Below are 19,474 nucleotides of genomic sequence, written 5' to 3' on the forward strand. Positions count from 1 at the left end.
AGAAAATAGGCAGACATCTTCACACAAGGTCTATATTAAAATGAAAGCAAGTGGGTCCTGGCTCTGCTTAGCTCACTGGTGTGTTCGGGGCAGACTGACTTGGACAGTAGGTAGGGGAGGTGGGGGTTCTACACGGTGTAGGCCCATTTTCCTCAAGAGGATTTTGAGAACTGTAAGCCTGTGGCTCAATGCAGTAATACCTCTATTCAATGTGATGACAGGACTTACGGGACCTTTGTGGTTTGTTAATCCACACAGTTTATAAATATGCTGTATGTGTTAGAGACTGCTGGTCTTCTCTGCATAGGGCAAACAGGTTGGATTTTCAGGAGTGGTTTGTTTGATTCTTAGAGCTGTCGGCGCAGGTGCCCCCATGATGCTGTGTTGGCCCAGTGCCCCCCAGTGGCGGAGCCTGGAACAATGGGCAAAGCTGCTGGAAACTTGGCAGGAGGGTGTCTCCAGGATCTCCCTGGAAATGCGGTCTAGGAACCCACATCAGACCTGCCTTGTCGGGATCTCTTTCTTAGCAGGACTCTGTGATGGGTGTACACATTCCAGTTTGAGAGACACTGTGTTAGAAACAGCTGGCCGCTGGCATTTGGGAATGCCACAGCTCCACATTTAGTGGACATTGCATGATGGCATCTGAATGAAACTTGCCACAGCTTTCCTAAGCAGAATTCTCCAAAACAGACTCTGGTTGAGTCTATCCTGGACCCGATGCAGGGCTTGTCGTCACGGAGGAGGGATAATAAAAATGAGGACATTGGGACAAGTGAGGACCCAGCCCCGGACCTGACTCATTGGTCCCTCCAGCATTCTGTGAGGGTGAGCTCCTGTTGGTCTGGTCCCACTGGGGCAGGTGGGGGACAGAAAGTCAGTGTGGGCTACCTGGGGTGGGGCCACGCTCACCCATTGGGCTGTGGAACTCTGCCATCTGCTCCCTGAGCACCCTGTGTGGTACTGGGTGGACTCATCATCCACGGTTGATGCACCATCCCTCACCACATCTTATGACACAGATATCCACATTTTAAGGATGAGGAAACTAAGGCATAAAGTTAAGTAACTTTCCCAAGAGGGGAAACTCATAATGAAACCCAAATCTTCCTGGCTATGGCACCAGGCCACCTCTGTGTTATCACACCACAGATTCCTTTATGAGGCAGCCCTCAGGCATGAGTTCTTCAGAATGTGCGGGAAATAAAAACAGACAGTGCTGGTTCACCAAGTGAATAGTGCTCTTTGACTTGGGCTTCTTCTTTTTTTTCCATCTGGCGCTGATTTGCCAGGACCCAGATAGGGATGGGATTGGAAGTGACTGCGGTCATTGCTGCATCTGGAAGGAAGCTGCACACTTTCCTATGGGCAGGTCACAAGCAGGGAGGAGGGGAGGCTCCTCTGGGGGTGCTATGAGCATCCAGGGGTCTCCCTGTTGCACTCTAGTTGGTTTAGAGAGGAGTCTCCTCATTTGCACTTGCTTTGTGCTTTCAATACTGCAAGTATTTTGTGCACGTAGGTCAGCCCTATTGGCATACTGAGAGGATATTAGTTTCTCAATTATACAGGAGAGAAAACAGATGGAGGGTGGTTCCTGGCTTGCAGGGTTTTTCACAGTCCCTGAATACCAGGCTCCACAGTAACGTCCACTAATTTCTGTTCTCATGAGAGAGAACAACTGGCCCAAAGGCAAGATGATCGCAAACAATGGCCCCTTCACCCTACATTTCATAGAGCTGTGTAGGGAAGATGCTTCTGTAAGATGGAAGAGGAACCCCTGTACAGAGAGAGGCGGAGTGCCCTAGAGGGTGGGGGGAGATGTGACAGCTCCTGGCTGGCCTTCTCTGGTATGGTGTCTTCCAGACTCCTGCATGGGTGTCTTTCAGGGGGCTCCTGTCACCTCTGGCCAGCTCCAGGTCTGCATTATATGCTTTGCCCAGGGTCCATGCCAGGCTCTCTGACCACAGGTTTGCACACTCTGCTACTCACTGACTCTGGGTAGTTTCATGCAGCAAGTGCCCAGGTAAATCACATCAAAACTAGAGGGAGCGTCTCAGCTTGGAGGCAAAGGAGTTCTTGACCACTGACTGTAGGCTCAGGAAAGGCAGCACCTGATGGGACTGGGACAGCCAGCCAGTGATGTCAGGATCCTGATGAATGTGGCTTCACTGACTCTCCTGGCTCTCCTGGGGTGGAGCTGTTGAAGGCAGTCCTATGGATTTGAGTCCCAGGGTCTTCATGGAGGCTGTGGTCACAACCAGCTTTTCTGATTCTATTGGCTGCTCCTGAGCAGGAGCCTTGGTTTGAAAGATCTTGGGACTGAAGCTTGGTGCATGGGGGAAGTGCAGACCCCAGAGCTGGAGAGAGAAACTCTCACATGCACACTTGAGACCCTGACCCAGACAGGGATCTATTCACCATGACACCCCACAACCTAGCTGGTTACCTCTCCCCATTTTCCAGATTGGCAGACAGAGGTCTGGAGGCTTGCCCCTTGACTCTTGGCTTCGGTGTCTTTGCTGGCCTCTTTTAGGGCTGGATGCTATGAACCCACTACAAGGCCTTACTGGAAGCTGGTTTTCAGTTAAGCAATTCAGGGCTGGGGGCTGGGGAGAGGATGCACTTATTTTCAAAGTGTCGAGGGCTCAGGGGCTCTGCTTTCTCTCCCCGTGTCGTGGACCCCATTGTTGGACGGCAAGAGGAGGGAGGCACCCCTCCCCTGCCTCAGAGCTCTTCCAGCCATCTGGCTGGTTATGGAAGGCCTGGGCAAGAACAAACCTCATGTGTGTGAGCTTGTTTTCCAGGTTCTTCAGGCAAAGAGACTTTTCTGCATAGGTGGGGGAGTGCCTCACATCTTCCCAGTGAGAACTCCATCCCGGAACTATCTGGTATTGAATCAGTTGGGATCCTCTAGCAGGAGGCAGTGGCATGGTGAGCAGACTTCACCACGGGACCTGCTGGAAGCCTGGAGCCCTTGGCCCTCCCCCAATTTGTGAATTAATGAGCATGTGGCTGGGTACAAAGCTTAGCTTTAAAGATATGCAAATCCATTACTGCCAGTGCATCTACTGAAGTTATCTAGGAAAGAGGGATGGCCCCCCCAGGGGCAACCTGCCACATGCTCACCTGCCCACTTGGGCATCTCCTCCCCCTGAACCATAAGGTGCGGGGGGTGGGGGCGCGGTGTGGAGTGGTGCTCCTTGTTTGCTTCTCTCCTTCCCTCCCTCCCACTGCTCTTAAGGGCAGGCCCTTGTTCTACTCCCCTAGGCAGGAATATGGTGAGAACATGGAGTGGGGGAGAGGCAGGGTCCCCGCACAGCCCCTCTTCTGCCCTGTGGTAGGAGTGGGCCTGGGGGAGAGCAAGGAAGGGCTCCTGCAGCCCAGGGACAGCTGTTCACCCACTCTCTTCCATGGCGTCTCTCCAGACCATAGATCCAAGGGGCCACATGCTACATTCTCTGGAGCAGAGGTCCCTGGCCCTTCCTCACAGATACATGCAGTGAGAATCAACCAGAATGAGAAGGGGAAAGAGACAGCTTAAGGTGGGACTCTGAATCTGCGAGCCTCACTGATTACATGGGCTTTGTGGAGTCCAGTTCATTCACTGTGACCACTCCTCATCTTTCCCTTGGTCTCATCTGGTTTGAAATGTATGTACAAGAACTTAAAATTGTCTAGTACTTTGCAGGACTTTGCAAAAATACCTTGGCAACTGTGATCTCATTGGTCTTTCCAATAATTGCATGAGATGGAGGGTTCAGATTTTAAAGCCCCATGTCACAGATGACAAAACTTGTTCAAGGTGTCAGGTGACTGACTCATGGTTCAGCTATAGCAGACTTCCCTTCAGGGACCTGCTGCCTGACTGGCCAGGCCATGGGAGCATTTTTGTTTATACCTTCACTGTATTCATCTGCCTGGGTGCTGGGACTGGCTTATTTTTACAACACCGCATAACAAGAGATACCAGTGCTGAAGCAGCAGTGTTCCAATGGAAGGACAAGGGCACTCACATTCCTTGGTGTTAGGGGGTGCCAGGAGGCAGGAGTAGCAGACCATGCCGTAGATGTTCCTGGGTCTATTTTCCAACATGTAGTAGCTACAGGGAGGGCGAGACAAGACAAAGCAGACAGGTGAGCCAGGTGTCACCACAAGCAAGTACTGATCACTTGGCATGCCCATGATTCAGGCATGATCCAAGCATGATCAAAGTGTAACCAAAGTCAGGGATGAGACACATGCCATGGGAATCAGGAACCCTCAGAAATAGCAGCCCATTTTGACCACTGAGTTTCCCTGGGAGTTTTCAGCATGTCTTGAAATGGAAAAATAGTTTTTCCAACAATAGGCCACTTTGGGCCTTTAAATCTCCTTTCCTTTTTGATTGTTTTCACTGATGAATTTGTTGTGTGTGTGTGTGTCCTCATCATCTTCATCCACATCATCGACCAAAGTGTCTGTGTGCCTACCACATGTAGACCCTGATTAGCTCTCTGGGAGTTCCAGCCAGCGAGCCAGATCCCCCTGGAGGAGGAGCTTCCCCCCCTCAGCAAAAGCCTGTCTCAGAACCTCTAGCCTGGCGGGATTACTGGCAAATATGTCTATGAGCCCTTACGATACTGGCACCTCACAGACCTTCTGCATGCCTGCTGAGATTGAATGGAGCTGGCTGCACTGTACAGAAAGCAGCAATGTCTAGAGAGGTCAACGCAGAAGGCCTTAGGGTTGGCCTGACATACAACCAGGTCATAACTGAAATTCCTTTGTTTCCACCTCAGGAAGCACCTGACTCAGACCCTGCATGAGCTCAAGTGTTCACACTGGGGTGGCATGTACTGAATGAAACAGAGAAATCATTCACAATAAGACTGTGAAGTCGTTTACCACCATTGATGCCACGTATTTGGAGCCTCCCAGTGTCAGTGTGCCAGCCCTGATGACCACGCTAGCCTGCAGAGCTCTGTACCCTGAGTCAGGACCCCTTGGACCTGGCGATCCTCACCTCCAGTGCTCACAGCTCTGGCTCCTTTCCACATGCAGACTTTGGCACCTCTCTTGGCATGTGCCTGCTTTTCATAAACACACATTCAGCGGTGATCATGAAACCATTTATCACATCATGAGAGGTCGATTAAGTAACGTGAGCTGGTGCCAACATTTTTCCTTATGATTTCAAGAGATGAAAAATCCCTCTTCACTATTGGCTTTTTCCATGGTTGGTTTTTAATCTCTTTCTTATTAGCCGTGCACACCCAGGCCCCCACTGATGGCAGGGTAGGTGGCAGCATGGCAGGGGTGCTGGGGTTGTCTTTGGACTCCAGCCTCCATGAGCTGGACCATTACCAATAACATTATGATCATAATTGCCTGCCCTTCCTCAGGGCCTTTTATCCTCAGATCCCTGTGTATCTCATAAACATTAATTAGTCAATCTTAAAACAGCCCTCAGAGAAGCCACAACAGCCAGTTTTACAGTTAAGCCTTCTGGAAAAAGCCTCTCTCAAACATTCTGCCACTCTCCATAAGGCATCTGTGCCTGGGACACAGGAAGTGACAGTGGGGCCTATGGAGCACCTGCTCCCAAGAGGTGGCACGTGTCTGTGTGTGGCCTCATGAGGGTGACAGGCTTCAGACCAGCCCCCTGATTTCTAACATCCAGACCCACTGTTGGCACTTGGGGCTCTGAGTTAGTCCTCACCTCCCCTTCGGGCACATTCTTCTGCTGGATCAGGACTGTTGGTGTGCCTGGCCTGGGAGTCCCTCAGGGCCAGCCTTGCTCATAGCTATATTCCTACTAACTGTGCAGGGCACTGAGGAGGCATGGTTCTAGGCCAACATTGGTTGGAAAAATCAAATGAACAACACTAAGTTCTCCTCCACAGAAGTTCAAAGTTCACAGCCTGACGAGGGCCCTGAGGGCATTCTGTGCATCTTTCTTCCTCCCTTTTAAAAAAGAAGCAGCACAGCTAAACCTACCCTGTTTGACATCTGAGCTCTGAGCTCTGTCTGAGATGAAGAGCCGCAGCTGCCCAGCGGGTGGAGAATGCCTGGGCTTAGAACATGGCTCCCTGATGGGTCCTTGGGGCCGCCACGCTCTGTGCACACTTGGGGGCGGGTCTGCTGCCCTTCCTCACACACAGTTCCTTCTCGCTTTCATCCCAAGGCAGGGGGGGGGGTCTGTCTGACTCCCATGGGGGCTCGGGAGGGCTGCAGCAGGGCCTCCTGTCCTGATACTGTGTCTGGACCAAGCTGTGTGACATATTAAATAACATAGCCAAGAAACAAAATACTGAAAGGTAATACATCGAAAAAAATAAATTGGTTCCAGAGGAATTTCCCAGCCTAAGTCGGCATGTGAACTGCCTCTCGCATTTCCAGGCATGTACCACTGCCCAGAACATTGTCAGGTGTGTTTCCTCTTCAGGGCTAACCTCAGCAACTCGTGCTGCAGCTTACACCCAGACCTCTCAGTCTGGCTACACAGGAGTGGAGAATCATTGCTGGGCTGCTTCTATCTGACAGATTCCCATCAGCTTGAAGCTGGGTGTTCATTCAGGGGTCTGTGGCCCTGCCACAGAGTATTGGGTCCCTCTGTCTTTCTGTAGAGGCCTGATTTCCTACACTTTGATCTATGTTTTGACTTTTCTTAGTTCTTTTTTGTTTTTTGTTTTTTTCCTCAAGGGTTGATTAAGGTAAGGAGAAAGATAAAACGCAGTTTAAATGGGGCCTCTAGAATCTTCTATGAAGGGGTTGACTTATTCCATGTCAACAGATATATAGATTTCACCCAAAGATTTCCTTTCCTCAGGGCTCCTAAGCTTGTAATGGATGTGATGGAGCCATTGGATGTTGTCTTCCCACACAATGAGGCACGTAGAACTGTGTCCTTCACCTGGCCTTCCAACAACCCTAGAATGCCTTATTTGAAGGGAGTGGACGTGGACTGGAAACCGGCCAACAGAAGGTAAGATGGGCCACTGCCAGCCATGGATAAGATGCTGCCCTGGCAGGGGGTGGGGGTGGGCTATGAAATAAAACCTCCATGTCTTCCTCTTCTCCTGATTTGTTCCCTGTCCTCCCACACAGCATTTCTCAACAGGAAAGCCATGTATGCTCATTGTTCTGCCAGCATCTCAGCCGCATACTGACGCACAGCAGAGAGGGCAAAGAATAAGGGGAGCATGCCTGCCAAACCACAAGGGGGGCAGGGCCAAGGGAGCCTATGGTGTTAGGAAGACAAATCCGTGGCGGCCTGCATTGTGGCCTGGCAGCCACATGGACTCCATGAAAACAGCCTTTCACTGAGTGAACAGCGCCAGCTTACCCAGACTCCTGGTAACCCTCCCCTGTGACACAGAGCATGAGAGCCTCATTTGTTCTCTGGGCCTATGGTGGGTAACAGGAGACGGGAGGTCCTGAGGCTCTGGAGCCTTCTCCTGACAAGCACAGTACTCTATAGAGCCCCTCTGAGGAGGCTGGGGGACCAGAGATAAAGTAGGGGCCTTCTGCTACAGTGGCCTTGGGGTTGGGAGTGACTTATTTGAATGGTCTGTCACACTACAGGGCCAAACTGGAAACCAACTACATCTTCATATCTGTGAAGGATGCAGTGAGATGAAAGTTGAGACGTATCTCCGGCACAGTGGCCTTCATCCACTCAATGAGTGCTCTGGGTGATTCAGTCAAGGTGTGGAAGAAGGAGGTCGCTGTTCCTGTGGAGCAGGGAGCGAGTTACTCAAGACTTCAGAGGTCGGAAGACCCTTTTAAGAGTACAGATGCTGGCTTCCCCATTAATCTACAGATGGTCATTCTTATCTTTTGAAGTCTTCTAGAAGCAGGGCACTCACAACTATTCCACTGGTAATCTTTCTGGTAAATATATTGCGACCAAGGAAATTGTCTTCACTGTCACAGAACACCCTTTCTAGTGACCAAGCTGGCACCTGCTTACAGGACAAGGTTATTTACTGCATTGGTTCCTGGGCTTGTGCTTTCTGGCTAGAAAGTCTTTGTAGCCTAAAGATAAGAATGAAACAGCCTGCTCAATATGCATAATCATTGCCCCTTCTAGATCATCTGTAATTATGCCATGGCTGAATCTCAGAGACCACTGTGGGATGCATGTATGGTCTGAGCCACTGCTGGGACAAAGCCAGCAATGCTGTGAGTGAGGCTCCATTCTGCATCTACCCATGCTCCCCTTCTGTTTCACTGGAACAGCCTGTCTGGACAACACCATTAATGCAGAGATGACTTGCAGATCTGACTTGAACTTCATACCTGTTTATCCATCTCTGTGTCAGATAGCTTGGTCTGGATGTTACAACCACCTCAAGTCACACACACACCTCTTCCACCCTCCCTTCACCTTCCCTCCAAAATTCCTCCTCCTCCAGTATCCCACCTCTTAGCAAGTGGGTCTCACTGTCCACACAGCTGGCCAAGGAAGACATCTGAGATTCCTTTTCAAAATATACTTCCCCTACCCCCCACGCCCTTGGTCTGCAACTCTGGTCAATGCTATCTTCCAGTGAGCACTCATGTTTCCTCTCCTTCCAATTCCTAAGGCTCCCACTTTGCCCCAGTTCTCACAACGCCCCTGGGCTCCTATGTCTTCCCTACACAGCACATTTTCCTCACTGCTGCTAAAAGGATCATTCCAAGGTACAGTCCAATTGTGTCTTATACCAGCTTAGAAGTCTGCATGGTGGTCTGCTTCCACACTGAGCTAACGACCAGTGTCTTCAACATCGTTCTCCAGAGGATTTTCCCTCTGGCCCCTGCCCCCCTCTCTGGTTTCTCCACAACCCCTGGGCATGCCTCCTCTGCAGCCACAGGGACCCTCAGCTCCACATCACACCAGGTTGCTTGCCCCTTTGAGCTTTGCCCTGAGCATCTTGGAGAGCTCTGTCCTAATTCTTAGCCTAACTCCCACCTTCCCAATGTCACCCTGAGAAGTCTTCTGAGACCCCTTCCGACCCACCACCCCAACCATGAAGCGAGGGGTCCTTCCCGGACTTCTAGAACACCGTGTACACCTACCATACTATGCTGTGGTTACTGATTTTCTTGTCACCTTCACAGAAAACTGTCTTTCCTCTTTGCCTCACTAGTGCCTACCTAGTAGGCTCTGACTTCACAGGTTTACTAAAACAAATGCAGAAGCGGTTATGCTAGGTCGTGAATGTCAAGTCAGATTCTCACCCTGAGAGACTGTGAGAATAAGTTGAAATTTTGCAAAAAGGGTTATTTACTTTCCAATGTGAGCATGGCAAGGTGTGCACACTTTTCCTTGGCACACTTATAGTTAATCCGTGAAACTCTGTGTATCTTTCATGAATTATGTATCTGCACCAATAAAAACCAGTGAAGATGAAGTTCCAGGAAGCATATATATTTTCAGAGACTAGTTCTAGTCACCTAATGTGAAGAGCATACTGAATTTGTCTCATTCAAGCATGGCGTCTGTGCAGAGCAGTCCTTCAATGGATGCTTGTACCATTGGGTGGGAATGCATTGATTCTGCTTCTCCTAACATGTTCCTTTTGGTGGAGCCCCCACAACACAACAGCCTCAACAATTAAATTAAAGACTGTCACCTATAGAACTTTTATTTTTATCACATTTTTAAGAGAATAGTCTAATTCCTGTGTATTACCTGATTTTTTGCATATTGAAAAATAAGGTTCTGTAATAAGATTCCATGTTTTCTTTATTAATTTGACCAATATGTTTGAATCATACTCTGTGTCAGGGACACTGACATAGAGTTGTCAAGCAGATATTTGGAAATGAAGGTCTGTAGCTCTGGAGGTAGGTCTGAACTGAAGACAGAAAATGGGAGAGACTAGGGCTGGGGGATGGTCCCCAGTAGAAAGATGGTGGTGGAAGCCATGGGAATCAATGCTTCTCAGTCACAAATTTGAACTAAGGTCAATTTCTGTAATTTTAAAAGATCTCCTCATTTTAAAGAGTTATTCACTTTCAATCTATTCTGAAGTTGGTGGGTCTTTATGCCTTCCTTATACTTCCTTCTTCTTACAGACTAATGCCTGGTGTTCTTGTTTGGATATATCCTCCTTGTTTTCTTTCTCCTCTTAATCCAAGACAGAGATCTAGAAAGATAATGCGCACAAATGGGTTGCAAAGTATAGTGTGCTATTCAAAATGCCACTATTACCATGACCACCATCATTATCATCACTACTACCATCATTACTACCATAACCTCCATCACCACCACCTCTGTCACCACCACCCTCATCATCACCACCACTTCCTCCATCATCACCACCTCCACCATCGCCACTGTCTCCATCATCCCCACCACCTCTATCATCACTGCCACTGTCTCCATCACCATCACCACCTCCATCATCACTACCACCACACCACCTCTACCACCTGTACCACCTCTACTACCATGCCGCCTTTGTCACTGCTTTCAGTTTTATCTGTAACCCTTCCAAGCATTGTGCTATGTGGCCACTAGAGGGAGACAGCAGCAACAGCTGTGGCTTGGTAGATCTGAGTGTCAAGATTGCACTTTGCTCTCCTAGGCAGAACTTGCTAATGTGTCCTGCCTGTGAGAAGGAAGATTATCTTTCTGTCTTTCACACTAACTGCATTTTCACTTTGCTTTTATGGGATAACTTTTGATAAATAACAGAATTGTGGTGGAATTATAGGCACCAAATGACTCACATATTCCTTAGTAGGAATATGTACCCTCAGATTTTTCCAGAATACCAAAAACACTAAATTTAATCAGAATTTTAGTTTTCTTTTCTCCAAAGCATTCCACATGTGTTATCTTATAGTAAGTATTCAACAAGTTTGTTTGTTTTGGGTCATCAGAAGACATTATTATGATGAACATCCGCTTAAGAGATCTGGAAGCTGAGCCTGGGTGGGCTGCCTATCCTCTGAAAGATGTGGGACTCACCATCCTAGACCCTGTGCTTCCTGACTCCAGACACATGCCCTCCTCCCTGCTGAGCTGCTCCTTATAGAATGGGCAAATGCAGGAGTGATGCTACACTGCAGCCTGAGGTGCTCACATTCAGGGCTTTCTGCACAAAGTGTCCTGGGGTATTGTCTGGTAGCAGCCATGCTTACCCAGGAAGACACGGCCCGCACTCAGCATCATTCTCCATGTCCCCTGGTGTCAGCACGGTGGCCCGGAAGAAGCCCTCACAGTCTTTGTGACGCCTGCATATCTGGTAGCCTCCTTTGGAAAACTTCTCCGCTGGGCAGGGGACGCAGCCATAGTCCTCATCTTTGGTGCCATAACCACAGGACTGGCCAAGAAACCGGACAGAGGATACAGGTGAGTACAGCAGCCACACCCACCACGACTGGGCCTTCAGTCCTTGGGGCACCAGCACACCAGGCACAGTGGGTGAATTGGGCACACTGCGCACAATGAGCACACTAGCTGTTTCCAGAAGCTTCTCTTGCTAGGCTTTGGCTTCCTGATCTGCCTTAACTGCAACCCCCTTGCATCTCCAACTCTGAGCTTCTTTCCCCAGTGCTTCTAGGCTTTAGACACTGTCCCTCTCCCAAGGGTTTCTGAATAAAGGCAGCCAGCTAAAGGGATAACCTGCCAGTGATGCAGCCTGTAGCATCTGATGTCCTCAGCTCTGTACAAGAACCGTGAATGCTGACACTGTGGGTGTTTTGCTCAGCACTTAACAGAACAACATAATGAGGCTTTCCCAAAGAAGAGGGGCACTGCAGCACTCAGGAATCAGTATGCCATTCCTGGAGGACATCAGTCATCCTCCAATCCAGATGGCTTGAAACCTACTTGATCAAAGAAGAGTAGGAAAGTAATCATCCTTTAAAAAACTAAAAACAGGTCCTTAGAAATCTGTAACAAGTGCTTGGCCATCTCCCTTGCCAGGGAGACACCATTTCTGTGCTCACTGCTGCTTCAACCCTTTAATTGTGACATCTGAGGACTATAGTGACTAGCCTGATTTAGCTTAGGAACCACAAGTAGAGTGATACAGATGAGGGCAACACTCATGTGATAGAGAGTGCCAGGCCCAGGCACAGCTAGCAGGGGCCTTACCAGGTAGGGCTCCTCTCCCGGGCCACACTGGGGACACTCGTGGCACAGTCCCGTGGTCTGGTTGTAGTACTCATTCTCTCCGCAGTTGGAGTATTCTGCTCTGGCTGAACACAGCAGTGACACCTGCCACAAGAAAGGGGGTCCTTTTGGCCTCTGTGCCTCCTTGGAGACACACTCAGGTGTGAGCACCCCATGCACGTGTTGCAGAGGAAGGAGTCTGGGTGTGGGGGCCTGCTACTACTCATGTGGTACCAAATCCTAGAAACTGCAGCTAATAAACTGGGCAGGCCAACTCGCTTCCCATCAGCTGGTTTCACTCCTGCATCTCCTTTTACCCCTCCATCAAAACTCCATCCCATCTTTGAGGCCTGCTCCAAACTCTCTTCACCCATGAAATCTTGCTTCCAGCCTCTCTAAGGTTATGGAGGAGGCAGCCCTCTTCCTGGAGCCTCTAGAAAGGCAGGTTTCAGTCACATGCAGCCTCTCCTCTTTGGGGAGTCCCATGATGGGGGCCTGGATCTTTCTCAGCTATAGGACCACAAGCATGGTGCTCACCACACAGACACTGGGTTACATAGACTGCAACACAAGGAAGCATTTAAAGACCCCTAGAAAGGAAGCTACCGAGGAGAAGTCTGATTTGGACCGGGTGCTGCTCAGTGCTTTGCACTCTCAAAAGAGCCTGGTGAAGGAGGTGCCGTTAACATTAATCCCACTGCACAGCTGTGGAAACTGAGGTGTAAGAGGCCAAGGGACTGGCCTACAGCAGTGTGGAAGGTGAAGGAGCTCCCACTGAACCTCCTCCCGGGCCATACTGCAGGTGCTCCGCAGGGTGAGGGTGCACTTACCACCAGGACAGGGAGCCAGGGCATCTGCTTGCAGTCTCCCGCGTGGGCCATCTTCTCCTGGGGCCTTGCCTGAAAGACACACTTCATGGCACCCTGGTGCCTGTAGGGCCTGAGCTGCCCCAGCACTGGCTGGCCACAGCCCAGCCCCCACCCTCAGTCTGGCTTCCTCCACCATGTCCCACTGGGTGTGAGGGGCCTCCCTGCAAGTGAGGCAGGAAATGAATGCACCCTAAAAGAAAAGGCAGGTTTTAAGCTGAGCCCCAGGCCACATGGACTGACTCCATCCATGGTCCTCCCAGTATCACCCCCCCCCCCCCACCTCCAGCAAGGACGAAAGGTCCAGAGTGCACTGAGAGCCAATTATGGAAGCCAGGGCAATGGCGGATGGTTCACCTGCTCACAGAGTCTGAGGAAGCCTGGCTTTACACAGTGTGTCAAGGGGTACTCAGGGCTGGTCCTGACCTTCTGGATCCAGAGCAGTCCTGGAGATGGTGGCAGGATAGCCTCTCCCCCAAGCCCTCTGCCCTCTCTCCCGGCCCCACAGTCAGACTCTTCTTGTCTCTGTTAAGAACAGATTGTTGTCAGAGTGATTAAGGACTCAGTGCATGAGTCCAACCACTTAATTTTATAGCTGAAACAATTGAAGCCCAGAGAGGGTAGTGACATGCCCAGGGCCACACAGCCACTAAACAGACAGAGGGTGGCTACAGCCCAGGTGTTTAGATGCTTTCACCAACTGCTAAATTAATGCACTGCTTTGAAGGAGGAGGTATTGTTTTTCACTTTTCCATTTTCAGACTGGGAGGCCTGTGTTTCTAACTGAAAGCAGTCTTACCTGGGAGCCTGACTATACAAAGACATGGGACGTGATACACAGAAGCAGGTCTGGAGTGATATTCACTAAATTTTCAATAAAGATTTTTTTTGGCAGGAGTGAAATAGGGTGGGAATGACTATGGACTGTGGTGGGTTATGGGGAATGCTCCCTTTCCACACATTTCCTAGTGTCAGAATGATGTGAACTTTGTGACCAGGAAAAAAGGCAATAAAGACATTTCACTTTGGGAAGAAGCATCTGATTACTCTGAGAACAGGCTGAGAAGGATGTCCCAAGGGTGATTCCAGAGACAGGGGCCCACTGGCTACTACTGTGTCAGTAAGGGGAATGGGGCAGGGCCCTGGGGGGCTTGGCTCTTTCCAGCATCTTGTCCCTGCTTACCTTGAAGTGTCTTCACTTGTGAATAACATTGGTGGGGAGGCTTTGGGGAAGGCTTAGGTTTCCAGAATCTCTTGAAGAGATACAAAAGCTGCCTCTTCTCTCTTTCTACCACGCTTGCTGTCTTGCAATTCAGTGCCCCATTTACTTTTGAGACACACTAAATGAACTGAGGCAAGATTAAAGCACCCAGCCACCCCAGCAGTGAACTTCTGGGTGTTTTCCTTCTAGCAATGGAGCAAGCTGGGACAGGCAGGGAGGGAGGCAGAGGGAGGCCCCACCTGCAGTCCTGCCAGGTGGGGAGGGTAAGGTACAAAGTCCCAACCAGATCTTAGGAACCAACTCCCTGCCTGCCACCCCAGCTTCATGATGGTGGCAGCCCAGCCTTTGCTTCAGGATGGTGGGTAGCAGAGATGGGTTTGCATTGGGTCTACAGACGGGGTAGAGGCTCTTCCCAGAAGAGTTGCAGCCCTGGAGGCCTTCCAAGAACAATACTAAGGGTTTCTAATGTAATTGACTTCCAATTATAGCTGAGCCTGGGAGGGCTTCCCTGTAAATACTGAGAAGGGCTGGGCTGGGTGCACCGGAGTGTCAACCTAGAGCATTTATTGAAAGGCTCGTTAAAGATGTTCCCAGGCCAACCCAAGAAGACAGAAAAGAAAAACAAATACACAAGGCAAAACAAAGCCTGTCGTGTTGGATGCATTTCTGCCACGATTACCAGTTCTCAAAGAAGGTAACGGGGTGGAGGGAGGAAGGCAAGGGCAGCCCTCTGGTTAGGGTTCCATTTCCAAGGTCTGACTTCCCTTGAAGCTCTGCACGTGGGAGCTGGCCTGGCCTGGGAGCTGTTCCCAAGCTGTTCCCAGAAGTGACCTCCTGGTTTTTACTTTGGGGACCCCCAGTGCCCTGAGCAGGGCAGCACCCTTGCCTGCCAGCCATCAGAGGTGACAGTGGAAGGAGCTGAGCCCCTATAGCTCCAACAGTGATGGAGAAATGGAGGTGTCCCCAAAACATCTCTTCCCACAGGTGAATCCAGCCACCACCCAGTCTCATGGCCACGATTTTGTTTCCTAGTGCCTGTGGCCACTTTCATGATAGCACGGAGACCCATGGCCAGGTGAGCCCTTTTCAGGAAAGCTCTGCCCACCCGGCCCTCGTTCACTGCTTCTCCTGCCTTCCACGGAGTCTACTGTTCCTTCCTCAGCACCATATCCTCCTAGAACAACAACACTACAATGGAAACAACAGCTGATGACTGTGGACCTCTGACCCCTCCCCAGGCACTGCTCTGGCTTAACTCTCACCACCCCAGCACAAGCTCTAACTCAAGGGTCAGTGAGAACAGGCTCGAACTGTGGACCCACATGCAGAGACGAGTGCGGCTAGGATTACTGGCCTGTTTGTTTCCTTTCCATTCTGTGACCTCAGCCTGCAGTCCCAGACCTGCTGTTAACCAAATAGGAAAAAAAGGGTAGTGATTAAGAGCAAGGGCTGAATCACATCTTGGCAAGTTATGTAGCCTCTCAGTGCCTCAGTTCCCTTATCCATAAAACAGGCATAAGATGAATGCCTACTTCATATGGGGAGGAAGGGAGGCCTGTGTATTCCCAAACTTGAATTTAGCCTCCCCTGCTGTGACCACGACCTTAGCTCCAGCCTCGGCATTTCTGGCACATGGATTCCCTATAACATCCTCACTTTATGGCAAGACTTTGGCTAACACCAAGCAGGCTGACCTCTGGAGACCTGGGCTGGAAGGATGCTCTGGGAACAGCGGTTGGGACCCTGCTTCACAGTGCTCCTGGGAGAGCTTGGTGGTTAACACAAAACCAGAAGATTCAGGATGGCTTTCAGAGGTGTGGCCCTTAAGAAGCTTGTGGTTTATTAACCAGGAGGGTTGGATGGAGCTGAGATATATCAACTCTGGGATGTTGTTCAAAACTACGAAGGCTCTCCAGTCCTGGGCTAGAGCTGGAGGGCTCACAGAATGAGGCCCACCTCCTGCTCTCCAGGTGACTGGAGAGTTAAGGGGCCAGAGGGTCACCCACACGTTGGGGGCTAGAGGTCCAAGATGCTCAGGGCATCCTGTGGTGTGCAGGGAAGGTGTCTGATTTGCAGTGTTTGACTATTTTAGTAAAATAAACACTCTCACCATGGCCATTTCAGTTGCTGATTGAAGCCACCCATGAAGACCACTGACTGAGAAGCTTTGGAGGGGCAGGTGGCTTGCACCCTCAGAGGCACCTGATCCATTTTTGAAGAGATCAGGGCAGGCAGAGTCTCACCTAGGTCCTAAAGAGTAGGTAAAAGTTCACTTGGAAAGAGGTGGGAAAAAGGTCTCCTAGGAAGTGGAAGTAGGGGGCCCAAATGGCTGGAGGCGAAGCCACAGCTGGACCAGAGGGCTGAGCATGAGGTCAGATGACATCATCAGGTTGCCATGGGTCTCACACAAAGGCTGTGCGATGCAATGAGAGAGTGGTGGGACCAACTTGCCATTGCAGTGACAGAAGGGGCCAACTCTGGCAAGAAGTGTATGTCGTAATGCCACCCAACACACACACACACACACACACACACACACACACACACACCAAAGCACGTGAAACAATATTTATACTTACCGAACACAATGGACTGTGATCTACTCCATCCTACTATTTTTATTCCGACAGAACAATGGCAGTGGTTGTAGCCCAAGACAGCGATCAGGAAAACCATCACTGGGACATGATCAGTAATCTGAAAACCACTGGCTTAGACAGGACAAGGCAGGAGGGAGGAAGCCTGAAAGATGCTGATGGTGCCCTGACCTTAGGGGGTCAGAGGGTGGAGAGGAGGGCCTGGAGGGGCCAGGACTAAGGAAACTGAGAACCAAGTTGACCCAGGTCTCCGTTTGGCTGCTGGGTGCATGGGAGGCATGTGAAGTTCTTCCTGAGTTGGAACGAACACAGGTGGGAGACGTCACAACTGTGAACACATTGTAGAACCTGGAGGGCCTCCAAGAGGAGGCAGCCTCTGGCAGCTGCACACAAGAGTTGAGCTTGTGAGAAATATCTGAGCAAAGGAGAGACGTGGCTGTCACAGTGTCAAGGCAGCCTGAGTTCTATTGGTCCATCCCTTGCTGTCATGTGGACAAGGACTTGTTCATGAGAAAAAGCCCTGGTCTAGGCCTCGAGGAGGGGTGGAGACCCCATTCCCAGGTGCCTTCTTTTCTCTGGATAGATAAGTGCCAGGCTGGAGACTGTTGGATCACTTCCTTTGCTCAAGGAGACTTTCTGGAACTCAAGAGAAAGCCAGGGTTCCTGCAGATGGGGAAGCACATCCTTCTTTGCCCACAGGGAAGGAAACCAGGGGCCAACAGACACCACATCTGGCAAAAACAATAATGAACACTTGCAACTTTTCTGTAAAGTGGAAATTATTTCAAGATAGAAAGTAAAGAAGAGACACCACATTCCAGCACACGGCTTCACCTCTAAATGCAGTTAACTTGAGAGGTGAAGAAGAGTCTTGCTTGTTTGGATATAAATTGCTCATGACAGGTGTTCCAGAGAAGCCAGGAAGTGAGACCCATGCATTTAGCTGTGCATGAAGCAGGACCATGTGCACAGAGAGGCTACGGGGAATGGCAGAGCTGCAGCCTCCCTGGGAGGGACTCACAGGCCCACACAGCCCAAGACCCCGGCACCGGGTCCCCACCTGGGCATAGGGTGCAGGGACTCCACATGCCAGACTGTGCCAACCCACTGCCTCAGGCCTCTCCAGCAGCACAGCCTGTGCTCACTCACTCCCTGAGGCCAGGTGCACCCATCTCCTCAACCTCATTTACTGGTGTTGGCATACAGGATCCACCATCCTCCTTGCCAGCACTTCTAGAGTACTGAGTACCTCCCAGACACTAGGCCGGGCGGGCACCTCAGCCTGTATAACCACCTAATCCTCACCACTGCTGAGCTGGTGGGAACTTCTACAACTCCATTTGCTCACACAGAAGCCAAGGCACAGAGAGGCTGTGTAACTTGCTCAAGGCTGTGCAGCAGTCAGGCAGAGCCAGGATTTGAATCTACACAGTCTGTCCCCACAGCCTGCCCCCACTGCTCACCACTGCCCTGCTTTATGTAAGTAAACATGTTCCAGGGTACCCACAATGTAGGCAATTTTTTTTTATTCTAAGGGAATGACAAGGTTTGCAGGACTGTGGGCTCCCTTAGGGGCCATCCTCAGGAGGTTTTGCTTTCTTGTCCTGCTTGGTATGACCCCCTCAGAGAGCAGCACACATTCTCTATAAAAATGGAGTATTTCAGCCCCCTTTCCAACTGAGTCATTGTTGTGAGGAATCCAGGAGACCCCAAGTGTGACAGTCCTGAGCGGGTTTGGCAGCACCACGAAAGTAAAAAGTGACAGTGTTCTTAAGAAACAGAGGTCACAGTGACCACTGTGTGACAACATCTCAGGCTGTGGGAGGGGGTTTGACTTCTTAGCTCTGGGTTACTGCGGGGATGGTTGGGAGTTACTGCCATCTGCATGAGTGGCTTAGAAAGAACAATAATGCCATCTTCCTTAATAGCATTTGACAGTCTCAAACGCTGTCTCCTACACTGCTTCCTACAAGCATCATTAGATAGCAGGGCTCCCGTGTTCCAAGAGCAGGGGCTCAGGAAGGTTACGCGACTTGTTAGCGCTCAGGGCCTGGTGGCTCCAGGTGGGGACCCTGCTGGTGGAACCCAGTCTGCTGCTCGTCTGACAGCAGTAGCAGTCTCCTCAGGAGATGACACCCCACCTCGTACTCTCAGAAGCTCTCTGTGGTATTCCCACCCATTGATAAGGCCGCATGCATAGCAGAAGGATTCTGCGTGTTTGTGTGTCAGGGTCATGGGTACTAGCCTTGCCTTGGGGATTGGACAACTGGCAGTCCATGTGAGGTGTGAAAGCCCTCAGCATCAGAGGGGGAAGAGGTTGTCCATGGTCCTCAGGCCACTGCTAGCTCATCCTTTTGCCTGTAACTGCCGAGCTTCGGACACCAGTGAGTGGGAGCAGTTTCCCTTCACACAGCCACGTGTGGACTGGGCCCGCCTCCAAGACTGAGGTTTGCCTGGATATTCAGGTAAGGTGGAAATAAAGTAAAATCAGCAGGCAGGAAGCCACTAAGAGCAGTGTCCATCCAACCTTGATGCCCAGGTGGGATCTCTGGGGCAGCTGCAGCACCATCCGGCTGCAGTGTTGAATCTCAGACCCCTTGCAGCCCTGCAGCATCAGAATCTGCTTTTCAGCTAGCTCCCTGGGTGCTCTGTGCACACATGAAAACGTGAGAAGTGTGGGTCCTGTGACCTCCCA

The 19,474-nt window shown here is 50.6% G+C and overlaps 1 protein-coding gene across 3 annotated transcripts in view; it reads right to left on the reverse strand.

Annotated features, from left to right (window-relative positions):
* EDAR (ectodysplasin A receptor) overlaps window positions 1–19,474 on the reverse strand; it is an 88,658-nt gene that overhangs the window by 17,335 nt on the left and 51,849 nt on the right. For all 3 annotated transcript variants that reach the window (XM_060610446.3, XM_060610441.3, XM_060610435.3), the window contains exons 2-5: window positions 12,925–12,993; window positions 12,077–12,199; window positions 11,119–11,300; window positions 4,014–4,099 (exon numbers count right to left, since the gene is read on the reverse strand). In XM_060610446.3, coding sequence (XP_060466429.1) covers window positions 4,014–4,099; window positions 11,119–11,300; window positions 12,077–12,199; window positions 12,925–12,975 — 442 coding nt within the window. In that variant the 5' untranslated portion in view covers window positions 12,976–12,993. The remainder of the gene's footprint in view (window positions 1–4,013; window positions 4,100–11,118; window positions 11,301–12,076; window positions 12,200–12,924; window positions 12,994–19,474) is intronic.

Source organism: Panthera onca, chromosome A3, assembly GCF_046562875.1.
Source record: "Panthera onca isolate mPanOnc1 chromosome A3, mPanOnc1 haplotype 2, whole genome shotgun sequence".
NCBI classification, from domain to species: Eukaryota; Metazoa; Chordata; class Mammalia; order Carnivora; family Felidae; genus Panthera; species Panthera onca.